Here is a 12,115-nt window from a genome sequence, read left to right on the forward strand (position 1 = left end):
AAGGAAGTCAAGCAAAGCCTCTCAAATTTTCAAAATTTTAATAATTGCTGATTAACTCAAGTTTTCTATTTTTAAATGGATTTGTCATTAAAATGTCTTAGTTTTCGTGGATTTCTGCCTTATTCTCACAATTAATATCTCTTAATCATTGGGTTCAACTGTTGTGTGTTTTCTAGCTTCCTGAGTTAAATTCTAAGTTGTTTTGATCTTTGACAATTTTTTTTAAAGATTTTATTTATTTATTCATGAGAGACACAGAGAGAAAGGCAGAGACACAGGCAGAGGGAGAATCAGGCTCCATGCAGGGAACCTGATGTGGGACTTGATTCTGGGACCCCAGGATCACGCACGCCCTGGGCCAAAGGCAGACGCTCAACTGCTGAGCCACCCAGGTGCCCCGGTCTTTGACATTTTTTGATAAAGGTACTCTACTCGAAGAATCAAGGAAACTGACAGAGGCTGTGAACCAGGCAAATACAGATTGCTGGGTGGTCTGGCCATCATCTGATTCATGCAAGTCTTAAAAAAGTGGGAGTCCTGAAGATTGCATCTGGTGGATTGCAACTGACTGCTGCCCTGTGGGCAGACTCGTCTTGTGTCTGTGAATTTGTGGCAGCAGGTCCTTAACTGCCTCCCTGCTACTGACATGCAAGTGCTCATGGAGACCGGTTGTGTCATCCTACCGGTTCAGTCATTAGAGATTAAGTACAATCTTTGACATGTATTTATTTATACTCATAAGGGAGTTATAAATTTATCTTTTTTTTAAAAAATTGGTTTTTTTTTTTTTTTGTTTAACAAAAGCGATAAATTTTCTTCTAAGCATTGCTTTAGCTTCATCTTTCATATTTTGACCTATGATGCTTGATAAAGAGCTCACACTGAGATTGGCCCATGTCTGGAGACGGAGGCCTGAGCTACATCATATAGCATGGAAAGGCAAGGCCAGCAAAATAGTCACTCATAAGCAGCTCAGTAGAGTTATCACAGTTCACTGCTGCTCTCAAAGAAATGTAGCCAAAGGAAATTTTTTCAGATCTTTTTATTTTTATTTTTTTAGATCTTTTTATTTTTAATTATTATTAATTTATTTTTAGAGAGAAGAGTGCACATGTGAGCAGGGGAAGGGGCAGAGGGAGATAACTTTTTTAATAAAAAAATTTTTTAAGTTTTTTAAAATTTATTTGAGATTGGGGGTGGTAAGAGAGAGAGCATGAGCGAGGGGAGGGGCACAGGGAGAGGGAGAAGCAGACGCCCTGCTAAGCACGGAGACCAACTTGGGGCTCAATTCCAGGACCCTGAGATCATGATCTGAGCTGAAGGCTAGATGCTTAACTGACAGCCACCCAGGTGCCCCTGACCAAAGAAAATTAAAAAAAAAAAAAAAATCCTCTTTTCTATTGTTATCTGCATGACTTAAGGAACATTAAATGGGATCTCATTCATAACTCTGAATCACCCTTCTAGACTGCATTTGGATCTTCATTTGGCCATGCATTGATTTGTATCTTTACTTACAGAACTCTTAGAGAAAAGGAGAAACAGCCAGTGGTGTGTGTAATGACAATGGTCCTGAGGTAGAATTAAATACATGTCCCCCTCACCATTGTCCCTATCTTTCATTCATACAATAGGAGTCACTTCCTGTTTTCTTTGGGAGCAGGGAATGAGGCCAAAAAGAACTTGAGTTTCGTGGAAGAGGAATGGTGCTATGGTAGACTGTATCCTTCCATCAATGTCTCTCGTCCCACGTGCTCTTCTGGAAGCTAGTCACTCCTCTAGCAGATGTAGAAACAGTCTTCTCCGCTCGAAGCTCGGCCACCTTTGTGACTGCCCTGATCAACAGGGCACAGCTGAAGTAAGCTGCCATACATTTCTTCCTTGTTCTTTTGGGATGCTCACTCTTGGAACCTAGCCACTATGCTCCCAGAGCAGTTAGGCCAGCCCTCATCGGCACGTGCACGTGTTCTGGCTGTCAGCCCAGCTGAAGTCCTGGTCAAAAGCCAACATAACTGTCAAGTGTGTGAGTGAAGACACCTCCAGGTGATTCTAGCCTCCAGATTGCAAGTTATCCCAGGCATAAGAGAGAAAAGACAAGCTATCTCCATTGTCTGTATTTCTGACCTGCAGAAAGTGGGAGCGTAATGAAATGGTTGTTCTATGTCACTAAGTATGGAATGATTGTCATGTTGCAATAATAATCAGAATGGGCATTCTAATTTTTTCCTTTTGGTGGTGGAGATAAGTAGACTCCGCAACCCAGTTCTTCAAAACCCTGAGTGCTCTCAAGGTAGCTCCTGCGTCACTCTGCTCAGTGATTTCTCTCTCTCTTTTTTTTTTTTTTAAAGGTTGTATGTATTTATTGATGAGAGACACACAGAGAGAGGCAGAGACATAGGCAGAGGGAGAAGCAGACTCCTGGCAGGGAGCCTGATTCTCGACTCGATCCCAGACCCTGGGATTAGACCCTGAGCCAAAGGCAGACACTCAACAGCTTAGCCACTCAAGCATCCCTGATTTCTCCCTTTAACAGACCATGGACAAGTACACTTTCCCAGAGCAGCTGATGCAAGATGATGGCCCATCAAGTTGGTCTTAATTTCTCTTTGAAAAGGGCCCCATTTCTTTATAATTATCTCAACAACTGATGCTCTTGTGAAGGAATAGGTGCCTCTGTGCTTGGTCCTGCCTTCTCGTCCACCACCAGGGCTTCTAGTCTGTCGCCTGGGCCTTGGCAACATCACCCTGCTCCCATACAACTCTGAGAGGGCTCACCTGGGCTCTCAGATCCAGCACATCACCCACCTCAGCTCAGTGATGCCACCAACAGAGCATCAGTGCATATATAACCTCCACATGGTTCTCATGAATGGTGACAACACTGGTGTGGTGGGTAGGTTGGTGCCCAGGGGGAAGTGGTGGGAGATGCGGCCTTAAAGCAGGATGGGGTCCAGATCTTGTCCTCTGGGCAACAGTCCAAGGGGGGTATTGAAGTCGAGGAGGGGTGAGGCAGGGGTCCCATTGGCAAGTGTCTGATGGGAGATTGAATGTAGGCAGTGGAAATGGGCTTGGAGGAGACAGGAGACGCTCTTTGTGAGGTAGAACAGACAGGATTTAGTGATCAGTTAAATGCTGAGCACAGGAAACAGATGGTGTCTTCCAATTTGAATGAATGGAAAGTGAAGGCATAAAACAAGAGCTGGAGGACAGAAGACAGGATAAGGTGAAGGGGCAAGAAAAAGAGGGAAGTTGATGGTTGACCTGAACGTTGGACCAGGACTCAGCTGAACATGAGGAAAAGCATGGAAGGCCTGAAAGGAATTCCAGGGGCATCATCCCAGAGCTAGTAACAGAAGCCACGGGAAGGGGCCCCAATGTCCCAGGACAGGGAGGGTACCCATGGAGAAGAGGATGAGGCCGAAGGAGTCACCTTTGGTGGTGGCCTTCTGTGAAGAGTGGAGGGAGCAGTCATGGACAGAGGGTGAGAACCAGGAGAGTGGGCTCTCCATGTCTCCTGATATGGCTCCTGGCACCCAGTAGGTGCTCAGGGAATGTCCACCAGAGTGGAGAGACCTATCAGCGGAGCCAACTGCAGCTTATCTCCAACACAAGGAAAACACCAGACCACATGAGAGGAACAAAAGTTAGAGAAAGAACAGCTACTTCAGGCGAAGGTCTGCTCCAGGAGTGTCAGCCACGCTGGCCTGACAGGCGTCGACTGGAGACGGGCTAGCACTTTGCATCCAAATGTCAGGCAAGCTGTGACAGACTGCAAACGGTGACAGACACATGCTGTGTGGTGCAGCCCCAGCTGGCCGGCGGAGGGGAAGGAGGGTACTGCCACCCAGGCCCTAGGGCTTGAGCAGCCCTCACCACCCGGTCCCCGTGCCCACCAGTGTCAGTGGTCTCCTGCCATTCGCAGGCCGTGCATATGCAGAGAAGGGAACAGCTGTGTGGGGCATGGTAGGACATGATGGTGGAGAAGGGACAGATCTCACTGCTCGATGCCACCTCAGCAGAGACGCGGGAGGAGAAGTCTGTGGACCTGAGAGCATCTGAGCATCAGGACCAGAAGCTGACATTCCACCGGTGAGATTGTTCTGTCTCCTGTCCCTGGAGGAGCTGATGCAGGCGCAAAAGCAATGAGTCTTCCAGAAGTAAGAAATGGGCAGAAGCCGGGGTGAGGAGGCTGGCCCAGGGCAGACCAGCAGAGAGCAGCCTGGGCACCAGATTCCAGAATCAGGCTATGATTCGCATAAGCCTAAAATGGAATGCTCACCTTGCAGCAAGTGATCAAAACAACGCACTTGCGTCTCCCACTCTGCCTTTCATCTCTCAGGGTGACCCTGCCCTGGATGAAGACAGAGGCAGCTCCTAGGACATTTCCTCCTGCTCTTGGGGAATAGAGGGCCCCTCAGTGCTCCCAGTCTCTGCTCATAGAGTTGCCACCCTGGCATTAAATTCTCCACTCCCCTCCCTCCCCGGCCCGGGTCCCTGTTCCAGGCTGCTGAAGAAGAGGGGACACGTGTCTCTTCCCTCACCCTGCCCCCCTGCTCCTCGGCTGCACTCCTGAATCTCCTGCTCCATCCCAGACCTGGGAAAGCAAGGGGCAGGATAGAGGAGAGGGGTGAGGGAGGAGTGTCTGGGCTCCGTCCATTGCGGCCTCCCCCATGCTGTGGACCCTAGGGCATGGCCTCTGGAGGCCACACAGACAGGCTCCCTTGCCCCTTGCTTCTGGTTGGGTTTATGGCCAGTGAGAATCTATCAAGAGATTGGAGGGGAGGAGGAAAGGTCAAATGTTTATTCCCCCAGCTTGTCCCTGTGGGCTGCATCCTGGAAGAAAGTCCCAGTTCCTGCCAGTTGTCTACCGTCCTCAGCTGTCCCTCTGGGGCCAAGTGACCACTTCCTCTCTTTATCAAGTCCAAGGCTAGGAACTGCCAGGACCTTGACTGGTACAGGAATGATGGTCCTCACACGGCCTGGCCGGGCTTCCTGCTCTGCCAGCCTAGAGGACGGATGAAACTGACTTGTCTTCCTCTGGAGAACCCCCCTTTCATGAGTTCTTCAGAGGCTCCCCGCTTGCTCCTCTCCAACATCCCCAGTCCTGGCCAGTCCTCTGAGCTTCCTTTCTCAGCCCCACATGCAGCCCATGACAACCCACATCTGGTCCTTAGAAAAGGCTCACACCTTCCTGCCCCCAGCCAGCTGTGGGTGAGGGCCACACTCTCCACTCCTCTGGCACAGCTTTTCTCTGGTCCCACGGATGATTCTCCTGGCAGGATGGGACTCCAGCCCCCTGTCAGTTTTGGTTTCTCAGGCACCAGTTTGTGCATCCCCAACTTCAGGACACACTTCAAAACTCCCTTTGAAGGCCCTCTCGCTAAGCTTGGGCTACAGAGGAGGAACCCCAAATCGGAGGTGAAGCTCACAGAAAGGTAACAGCTCTCTCCAAAGACCAACATTCATCCACCTTCACCCCCAAAGTCCCTTGGAGGCCACGCTCAGCAGGATCGAACTGAGGACATGGCACTACTCTGCCCAAGAGTCTCATCCTTGACCCAACAGGCTCATCTCCTGTGGACAACCCTGTGCTAAAGCTCCTGCTGGGCTGGCTGGTTTTTTTTTTTTTTTTCCAGTGGCTGGGGTTCTTTAAGAGCTGCACTGTCTTCTGAGGCTCCCTTCAGCCCATTCTCCTTCCCCCTCCTTCCACCTTCTTCTCCTCATTTTGTGGATGCCAAGCCTGTATCTACAGCCTTAGAGGCTCTCCCTTCCTACCCTTGCTCGCTCTCCTCTTCATCATTCCAAGGCATTACCACCAATAGCCATGAGAAGAAAATTGAAACACTGCTAAAATCATATTAACACATTGCAATTTGATCTGAAATTACGGTTTTAACTTCTGAGCTTGACCAATTTGCTGAAGTACCAATTTAATAATCAGGCCTTTTATCTCTGACTTCATCTCTCTGCATTAGCAGCCAGTCCTGTGATTGAAAATCAACATCTTAATGTAATAGTTCTATGATTTACAGAACATTTGCAATAGCCAACATTTTATTATAGACAAATGAGTTATAGCATTTTAAGGTATACATTTGAAGTTTTAGCTAGTTTAAGAATATTACTGTATAAAATAGAAGTCGAAATACTGAAGTAGTAACGTTGATAAATAACTCTGTTTACCCCATAAGTGGTATACACACACACTGCACTGAGGAAAAACTGGGTCTGGTGAGTCTGTTGATGCAGCCTGATGTTTCAAATCAATGGAGGCACTTCAGGGTTATCTTCAAAGTCAGGATTTTCCTCACTTGGTATAATTTTGGGTTCAGCTCGAACTCTTTGGAGCCTGTGTTTTTTCTCTTGAACTATGTTAGCCACATCAGGGATGGAACGCTTGCTAGGATCTACTTCTAGTTTCTCAATTTGCTTGCTTCTGTAAGAGCAAAAAAGGCAAGAGGAAATTGAGATGCCATTTTAAATTAAATTCCAAACAGAGTCAATTCATTCATTCATTTATTCAGCAAACATCAGCAAGAGCTATCCTTAGAGCATAGAGACACAATAAGAGACCGTCCCTGGTTTCAAGTAGCTCAGAGCCTTGTAGGAACAAGAGTGGACAAGTAAAGTGCTGTTGCATGATAGCAAGGGGAGGTGGGCTGGGAGACTCTACTCACCTGAAAATATGTATTTATTTCCTTTTTTAAAGATTTTATTTTTAAGCAATCTCTACACCCAACATGGGGCTCGAATTCACAACCTGAGATCAAGAGCTGAATGCTCTACTGACTAAGCCAGCCAGATGCCCTGCATCTGAGAATCTTTCAATAATACAGCAGGCGAACCCCACAGCCAGGATCAATAACAGAAGCACCATGGGCAGGTCTTATTCCTGCATGTAGCTAATCAGGCTCCTGGACCCTGCTGCTTCAGATGATTCAGCCTGCATGCAGGGACATTTATATACACTCAGGTGCTGAGAAAGCTCTCTCTATCAATTTCTCTTGTATCTTTGGTATATAGCTTTACTGAATACATGTTAAATAAATGAAAAAATATTGTACTATTGTGCAATCATAAAATTAAATAAGACATTATCTCTGACCTACAGAAAATCACAGGCAGCATCATCCAGGAGCCCTTCAGATGCAATGCATGGCAGGGAGGAAGGTTCAACTCAACTCTGGAGAGTGTAAGCCTCTGTTGTACTTGTAACCCTTCCCCCTCATTCCTGCCACTGCCTATCCTGGAGGCACTCGAATTTTTAATTCTTCTCAATATTTTGACTAATACACATGGACCCACTGAAGGAAAGTGTAATGTATACAAAGAGTATAAACCATAAATATTCTGAAGACCCAGATTGCACACTACAAACTATCCAGGAAATAATAGTTTCCAAAGACCGACATTATAGTCATTATTAAATATAGCTCTACTTTTTAATCCCCATACTCTTATTTAAAAGGCTATCATATCTGTGGCTTAATTAGGTAAATATGTAAATTCATCTATTATAATTATGTTGACTTTGAGGAAAAGCAGCCTATCTCACTTCCAGGCATATACCTCTTGCCCCACAACTTCTGGATCTTAGCAATAGACCCTGACCTCAGCCAGTTCAGTTATCTGTGGCTCATCCACTTCAGACATTGTGAGGAATAATTTGCGTGCAGGACTTTAATTGGTCATGAGTGTCTGGGTAATAGCGAACAGATAGGCCAGGGGCACCTGTGGATCATGCTAATCCCAAAATGAGGAGCTTTTGTCCCTTGCTCTTTCCTCCCTCAATGTCAGATGCCTGAAATGACAGATGCCCATCATCAGTTTTACCCACTACCTGACTGTCAGAACCAGAACCTCTGGAGTCTAGTAAAAATAACTGGAAGGCAAAATGAATATATTTACTACCACAGAAAATAGCAAAAGAAAAGGTCTAAAATCATTAGGCATAAAACACATTAAGGATTGATTCCTTTTATTAAAGAACATAAGGAAAGAACTTTCTTCTGGTAATATAGAAGGCTAGACTATTTGGACCAAGGATTTCCACCTCCCACTGAAAACATTAGGGAGATCATGAAAGATGTGACAAGATAATAAGGAACCCTATGGTCAGAATTCAGTAAAAGGAGGAACCAGGGAGGAAGTGAATCCCCAAAGCCACCTTTGCCCTGAGGGAATTTGCTGAGGCCCTAGAGGGGTGCTTTTTGGTCTTGCTGACCTTCTAGAGTGTAGGAACAGAGGTCAAGGTCCTGAGCATGCCAAGTAGGCAGCCCGACAGGATGCCCTCTCTACCAGAAGGTTTTTGTATCATGTATGAGTGAATGAAAAATAAACCCACTCTGCCTACCTCCCAAGGGACTGTGAGGAGAGTGGGACAGAAAAGGGCTGAGTTGTCACCACAGCTGGTGCTTCATGTGCTTATAGCAGCCATGGTTAAAAACCATCGATCTTGAATTTAGAGTGAGGTGGTTCCAAACTGGCAGTGTCCTCAGGTAGGGTCTGCCCCAAAGCACATGCCAATGCCTCCTGGCTGAGCACCTCCCAGGCTTCTGAGAAGCCCTCAAACTATTTTCTAAGGCAATGGAGCAGTTTGCCATCAAAAGTAACAAGCACTCCAGGAAAAATGGTACTTTGCATAGGAACCACCATAAACAACAAGAACACAAATAGAAACTAAAAACCTCAAATTATGAATAGGAAAGCATGAATTCTTAAACTAATAAAATGTTTCAGACTTAGTAGTATAATGTTGAACTTTTTCTCTGGGATTGGCTATCCGACAGAGATGCCTGCTCCTCATCTCCATTCCACATTGTACTGGTGCCTTTCTTTATGCACTAAGCATGAAAAAGAAATATAAAATACAGGATCAGGAAGAAAGAAAGTCACCATCATCTATAGACATATAGAAAATCCAAAAGAACCAACAAATTAATAAAATAGAAGGTCGGTAAGGTTGCTCGTTACGAAACCAAACATAGAAGTGCATTACATAGTGGTGATGGTTGTACAATATTGTGAATACACTAAGTGCCCCTTTCAAATACTTAAGATGGTGAATTTTATGTTATATGTATTTTACCACAGTAAAACATTAATTGGAAATCTATATACTAGCAATAAAACACATTTACAATAGCATCAAAATATCACATGCCTAAAAAAATAATACAATATGGGTATATGTAACATGAATCTGGACACAAACCTTGCAGCCTTCATAAGAATTAACTCAAAATAGATCACTGACCTAAATACAAAACACAAAACTGTAAAACTCCTAGAAAAGAACATAAGAGAAGAGCTAACCAATCCGAGTATGGCAACACCATTTTAGATACAACAGCAAAGGCATGATCCATGAAAGAAATAACTGACAAGCTGGATTTCATTAAAATTAAAAACTTCTGCTCCATGAGAGATAATTTTGGGAGAATGACAAGACAAGCCACAGACTGGGGGAAAATATTTGCGAAAAACATCTGATGAATGACTGTTATCCAAAACATACAAAGAACTCCTCAAACACAATAATAAGAAAACAGTGTGTTTGAAAGAAGCACCACGGACCTCACCAGCGAAGATGTACAGTTGGCAAATAAGCAAATGAAAAGATGCTCCAGACCATATGTCATCAGGGAAATGCAAATTAAAACAACAAGGAGATGCTAGTACATGCATATTAGAATGGCCAAAGTCCAGAACGTTGACACCACAGAATGCTGGCAAAAATGAAGAGCAACAGGAACTCTGAGACATTCCTAGCAGGGACGTAAAGTGGTACAGTCACTGTGGAAGACACGTTGGCAGTTTCTTATATAGCTAAATGTACCCTTAACCATGTGATCCAGCAATCACACTTCTTGGTATTCACCCAAAGGAGTTGAGAACTTATGTCCACACAAAGACCAACACACAGTGTTTATAGCAGCTTGATTCATAATTGCCCCAAACTGGAAGCAACCAAGATGTCTTTCAGTAGGTGAATGGATAAATAAATTGTGGTCCATTCAGATAACAGAATATTATTCAGCACTAAAAAGGAATACACTCTCAAGTCATGAAAAGACATGGAGGAGCCCTAAATGTATACTACTAAGTGAAAGAAGCCAATCTGGAAAGGCTATATATATGCTGTATGATTCCAACTCCAGGACATCCTGGAAAAGGTAAAATATAGAGACAGTAAAAAGATCGATCGTTGCTAGGGGTTGGGGTGGAGGAGAGAGGGATGAATGGGTGAAGCACAGGTATTTTTAGGGCAGTGAAACTACTCTGTATGATGCTATGACATGGATGCATATCATTATATATTTGTCAAAGCCCAAAGAATGAACAACCCCAAGTTTGAACCCTAATGTAAACTATGAATTTTGCATAATAATGATGTGTATTAATGTAGGTTCATTAGTTGCAACAAATGTACCACTCTGGTGGTGGATGATGACAGCGGGGAAGACTGTGCATGAGTGGGGGCAGCAGACATATATGGGAAATTCTATGCTTTTCACTCAATTTTCCTGTGAACCTAAGACAGCTCTAAAGAAAAAAAAGTCTATTAAAAAAAAAAAAAAGACACCATGAAGAGAGTAGAAAAGCAAGCCCAAGAATGTACTAAGATTTATAATTTTGGCTCTACTATCACTTAGCAGTTTTGTGATCTTGGGCAAATTAATCTCTTTCAGTCTCAGTCCATTAGGAATAACTGGGTTTTCTCTTATTTTGAAGATGAAAGACGGGGGATGGATGGTATCACGTCGCACAGAGTAGGCACTCAACATCAATAAACCCATTCTGAGCTTCTGAGCAAGTTCTGCATCCTCCTTGATCAGACAGTGTCACGGGACCACAAGAGTTCACAGGCTTGGTTACCTCCCCCATAAAACATGATCCCCTCCAGTCCCAATGAAAAGAACCTCACTCCATGGATCTTCTCCCTCCAGTCACTCTGTCTGCACAGCAAGAGGAAAGAGGTCACTGGCTATCAGAGAGTCGGCGGGCCTATTCTGGCCCTCCTGGTGTATCACTATGTCTTCCATCCTCCTCCCCCTCAAACTCACAGCTGCCTGACCTCATTCCCATGTGCAGTCTCCACAGGCAGCTGTTTGGCTCATGGGATTGCCCAGCCAGAGGCTGAGATGATGTGGATGGTTGGTGAAGTTTGTCAATGATTAAGGAGCATCACACAGATATGCTATGCGTGGCTGGGAGGTGATTATTTCTTAGTAATGAAAATGAACAAGAGAGGCTTTGCTAACATAATGTAGGCTGTAAACACTGTTAGGGTGATCTTCCTGGGTCTGAAAACCAGCTCCACGCTGTTTGCAATGACTGGGCTTCCCATACCTGTGATTCCTCACAAACTGGATTCACACTCTACATGTGTGGATGCTGTTGGAGGTTGATTAGGACCATGAATATTCATGATAGCACAATACCCTAGAATCTCTGTAAGTTACACGTATATCTGACGTGGAAGCCACCAAAGTGAGAAATACGAGAGTGGGTCTCCAAGGTTAAATCCAGCAACCCACCTTTCAGAAGGAATTAACTCCACACCTGTTGTTAGACAAACCCCATGTTCGAAAATCTACAAAACTTCCACAGTTGACTTGGAATATGTGAATGCCTGACTGCTTATATTATGCAAGACATAAATATAGCTCTTGTTCAGGTATTTTTGTGATGATAATTTCAGCATATACATTTGTATCACAAAGATAGTTTGCCTGGGTTCAAAATAGATTTTGCCATCTGGATGGTAAGAGTCTGGAAATCATGACAAGTAGAAGGAAAGTTGAAAGGCCTGGGATGTGCATTCTAAGGAAGAACTGAAATAAGGAGAACTTTGTCCAGAATACTTTGCTTATGGAAACTGGGCTTTGTTCTGACGGTCTTCAGGGGGGAAAGCTAGAATGTTCGGTGGGAAATGGAGGAGAGGCTTCTTGCCACTAGGGAATATGGAGAGCGGGGAGGGATCCCGTGAGAGAGAAGCTGACGCCAGAGGCTCACAGATGACATGTAAGGAGAGGTTGACAGGAGGGCACATGGTGGGGTCTCTTGGCCCTTGCAGCCCTGAGAGTTTTAGGATTTATGAAGTGACATGCAG

General features: G+C 44.8%; 1 protein-coding gene across 3 annotated transcripts in view; it reads right to left on the reverse strand.

Annotated features, from left to right (window-relative positions):
- Positions 1-6,036: 6,036 nt before the first annotated feature.
- Positions 6,037-12,115, reverse strand: part of DNAAF11 (dynein axonemal assembly factor 11) — a 70,633-nt gene continuing 64,554 nt past the window's right edge. For all 3 annotated transcript variants that reach the window (XM_025450487.3, XM_025450489.3, XM_049092741.1), the window contains one exon: positions 6,037-6,436. In XM_025450487.3, coding sequence (XP_025306272.1) covers positions 6,259-6,436 — 178 coding nt within the window. In that variant the 3' untranslated portion in view covers positions 6,037-6,258. The remainder of the gene's footprint in view (positions 6,437-12,115) is intronic.

The sequence above is a fragment of the Canis lupus genome, chromosome 13 (assembly GCF_003254725.2).
Source record: "Canis lupus dingo isolate Sandy chromosome 13, ASM325472v2, whole genome shotgun sequence".
Taxonomy (NCBI): domain Eukaryota; kingdom Metazoa; phylum Chordata; class Mammalia; order Carnivora; family Canidae; genus Canis; species Canis lupus.